The sequence below is a fragment of the Pseudocercospora fijiensis genome, assembly GCF_000340215.1.
Source record: "Pseudocercospora fijiensis CIRAD86 unplaced genomic scaffold MYCFIscaffold_76, whole genome shotgun sequence".
Lineage (NCBI taxonomy): Eukaryota > Fungi > Ascomycota > Dothideomycetes > Mycosphaerellales > Mycosphaerellaceae > Pseudocercospora > Pseudocercospora fijiensis.
The window spans coordinates 1-3302 of NW_006921577.1; the positions used below are offsets into that span (position 1 = coordinate 1).

The 3302-nt window shown below is 24.0% G+C and overlaps 1 protein-coding gene and 1 non-coding gene across 2 annotated transcripts; both read left to right on the forward strand.

Annotated features, from left to right (window-relative positions):
* Nucleotides 1-905: 905 nt before the first annotated feature.
* Nucleotides 906-2166, forward strand: MYCFIDRAFT_209427 (uncharacterized protein). Its single transcript, XM_007934497.1, has 3 exons — nt 906-1931; nt 1976-2099; nt 2158-2166. Exons 1-2 carry the CDS (start codon nt 1533-1535, stop codon nt 1976-1978), a joined length of 402 nt encoding a protein of 133 aa, XP_007932688.1. The 5' UTR covers nt 906-1532; the 3' UTR covers nt 1979-2099; nt 2158-2166.
* Nucleotides 2167-2338: 172 nt separating this feature from the next.
* On the forward strand, nt 2339-2409 carry MYCFIDRAFT_t81. Its single transcript has one exon. It is a non-coding gene; the product is annotated as a tRNA-Asn (tRNA).
* Nucleotides 2410-3302: the final 893 nt, after the last annotated feature.

Genomic DNA, 3302 nt, shown 5'->3' on the forward strand with positions numbered 1-3302 from the left:
CCTTATTCTGACAAGAATATAACTAGACAATCTTAAATTAATAATATCAAATAGTTCACTACCTAGATGAAAATCCTTTGTAACTAAAACCAATTTGATTACCCAACATAAAGAAGTGATCAACATTATATCTAACTTTAATATAAGCTGTATAAACTTCATGTAATGATAACCCACTTAAACTCAGACACTTATTAAAAGCTTCAACATCTTGTAAATGTTCTTCTCGAAAATAAACTTGAGTTATTGTTTTGTTAGGTTTACTAGAGAATCATCTAACACCTAAACTTCTTGAAATTAAACTTTTACACATCATTTTTTTTAATAATTATAAGAATACCTGACAAAACATCTTGAGGAACACCAATTTAATTAGTGCTGTACAGACAAACGATCTCACGTTTATACATTAAAGTTTATAAAAAAAATTATTATTGTTTTTATAATACCTTGCAATAAACGTTATATATCGTTTTATAAGGTAAAAAATAATAGCATTATATTAATAGTTTATTGCTAAGTAAATAAATAATAAATTAAACAAACTAATTAATAATATGTAATGTAAAATTTTATCGATTTTATTAAAAAAAAACGACATGAGTGAATAAATAATAAATTAAACAAACTAATTAATAATATGGAATGTAATTTTTTTTTTTTTTATTTTAAAAACATATTACTATTTTTACTTAGAGTTTGGCCAGTATAAAAAAAAATATCTAATAATATAAATTAAACAAACTAATTAATAATATGGAATGCAAAATTTTATCGATTTTATTAAAAAAAAACGACATGAGTAAATAAATAATAAATTAAACAAACTAATTAATAATATGTAATGTAATTTTTTTTTTTTTAATTTTAAAAACATATTGCTATTTTTACTTAGGGTTTGGTTAGTATAAAAAAAAATATATATGCATTAAAAATATTTAAAGATATTAATATATATACATGTATATAAAGTATCTAAAGATACTAATAAGCCTGTTATAAAATAAAAATTTTATAATGGTTTTTAATAAAGGTAGCTATTATATTTATTAGGATATATTTATTAAGTATAACTTCTATAAATAATACAGAAATAATACATAAATAAGTGAAGAATATTTTTTTTTAACAAAAATAAGTAAATAATACGCATAGAGCAAATATATTAATAGTGAAGCTTTTCTTTAAATTTAAAGGTGTTTATATAATAGGTGCTGAAAAGATCAGAATAAATAATACATAAATAAAGAGTCTAATTTTTTATATAAGCAACTTTAGATACTGAAAGCAGCCAAGTTCGAATTAAAAACCTGGACTGATGTAAATAAAGTAAGTTCTAATAAAAATATGAACTGATATATAGCTAGATATAGGTTTGATAGGTGGTAACTGTCCTAGCAAAAAATAACAAGTTTATGTTAAAACATACGCGATATATGAATAATGAACTGGGATTCATATATTACTAACAGTTTACAAATCATCACCATGTTTTTTAATAGTATACTATGAAAAATTGATTTTTATCTATAATGAATAAAAAATTTTTTATTAATTTAGGTTTTACAGTTTTATTTACAATTACACTAAGGGCATTTTACTATCATGTTTTACATATTACTTCATCGTTATTAGAGCCGTTTAGTTGGGAATTTATATCTTTTTTTAGTATACTAAGTTTATTTAAATGTTTAATTTATCATTATTCAGAAATGGGAATTAAACAAGATCATATAATGCTAATGGAGAATAGTAACGGTTTAGGGAATCAAGGTAACGCAGTGAATAATAACGGTTTAGCTAACCAAGGAAATGGAATAAATAATAACGGTTTAGCTAATCAAGGTAACGCAGTGAATAATAACGGTTTAGGTAATATTCCTGAGGATATCGCTTATACTGATGGTTTCTCAAGTACACAAGAAACTGCAGTTAGAGATTCGGTAATAGCTAACGGTTATAACAACACAGTTAGTAATCAACCTTACGCCACTAATTTAGCCAATAGAATGGAATTGCTTAGAAATAGGGATTATCATTCTCAAAACAGCGAGACATTATCTCCACAAGACAATCAATACATACGTGTTATGAATAGAGTTTTCAGACCTAATTATAACCCTAACCGTATGTATCCTAATACTCGTCAATTTACAGCCTGATTAAAAAGATTGCCTTAATTATATTAAATTAAGATTTAATAATAATATAATCAAAAAAAAAAAAACAGGTTAGCGCCGGGTTGGTTAGGCGCCTCATTTGGGTTGAGGATTTCTATGTTCGAATCATAGTAACCTGATATTTAAATTAATATATTTTATTTTAATATCACCTATAAGCCTTTATAGCTCAACGGTAGAGCGGAATACTGTTAATATTATGATATATGTTCAATTCATATTAAGGGCTAAAAATCAATAAGTGATAGCTTTATATATATTTATAATAAAATTATAATTTATGCGAAAATAGGCTTAATAAATTTAATTATTCGATTTAAGAAAAATTTTTAAAAGAATATATAACGCATTTTACCTAATTCAAATACAAAACCTAAATTTAATACTACTACATTTCTTTTATCGCATCTATAATTCTATTCCCTGTAACATGTTTTATTTTACCGTATATCCATATAACTGTGGTACTAAATTTATTTACATGTAAACTTTCTACGAAGCAAGGTATATTGTTACGAAGCTTTGGGAATAGTTGTAACAAACGTTGACCGTTACTAGAATGTTTAGTTATGACCAATTCATTTAATGTCATAGATACGATTACAAATTGGTAAAGTACCTTTGTTTTAGATAATATTCTACACCTATTTTCAAGGTATCTAGCAAAGTTGATATTAGAACTAAAATATAAAGCTTGCATGCTTTAGGTTTGCATAGTAAGATTAGAATTACCATTACTATTTGGGGTATACTATAGATTTAATTGTGAACGTATATTCATATGTAATGAAATAGACTCGATAAAAATAGGGGATAATAAACTATTTAAAATTAATTGAATAACCTCTATAGCTACTGTTTTACCATCAATCATTAAAGATACTTCATGTATAAAGTTACTACTTAAATAAGCGAATAGTACAGCAATTATAAAAGTAGTTAAACATGTACTAAATACAGTTTTACTATTAATGTAATAAGCTATAAGTAAAAAAAAAGTACAATAAAGCTATAGATTGTAAACCTAAACGTATTTTCTTATTATTTGTATTAAAATTACCTAACTTTTTAATAAGGGGTTTATTATCAGTACTTCTACATTCTATAAGTAGCTTAATAATT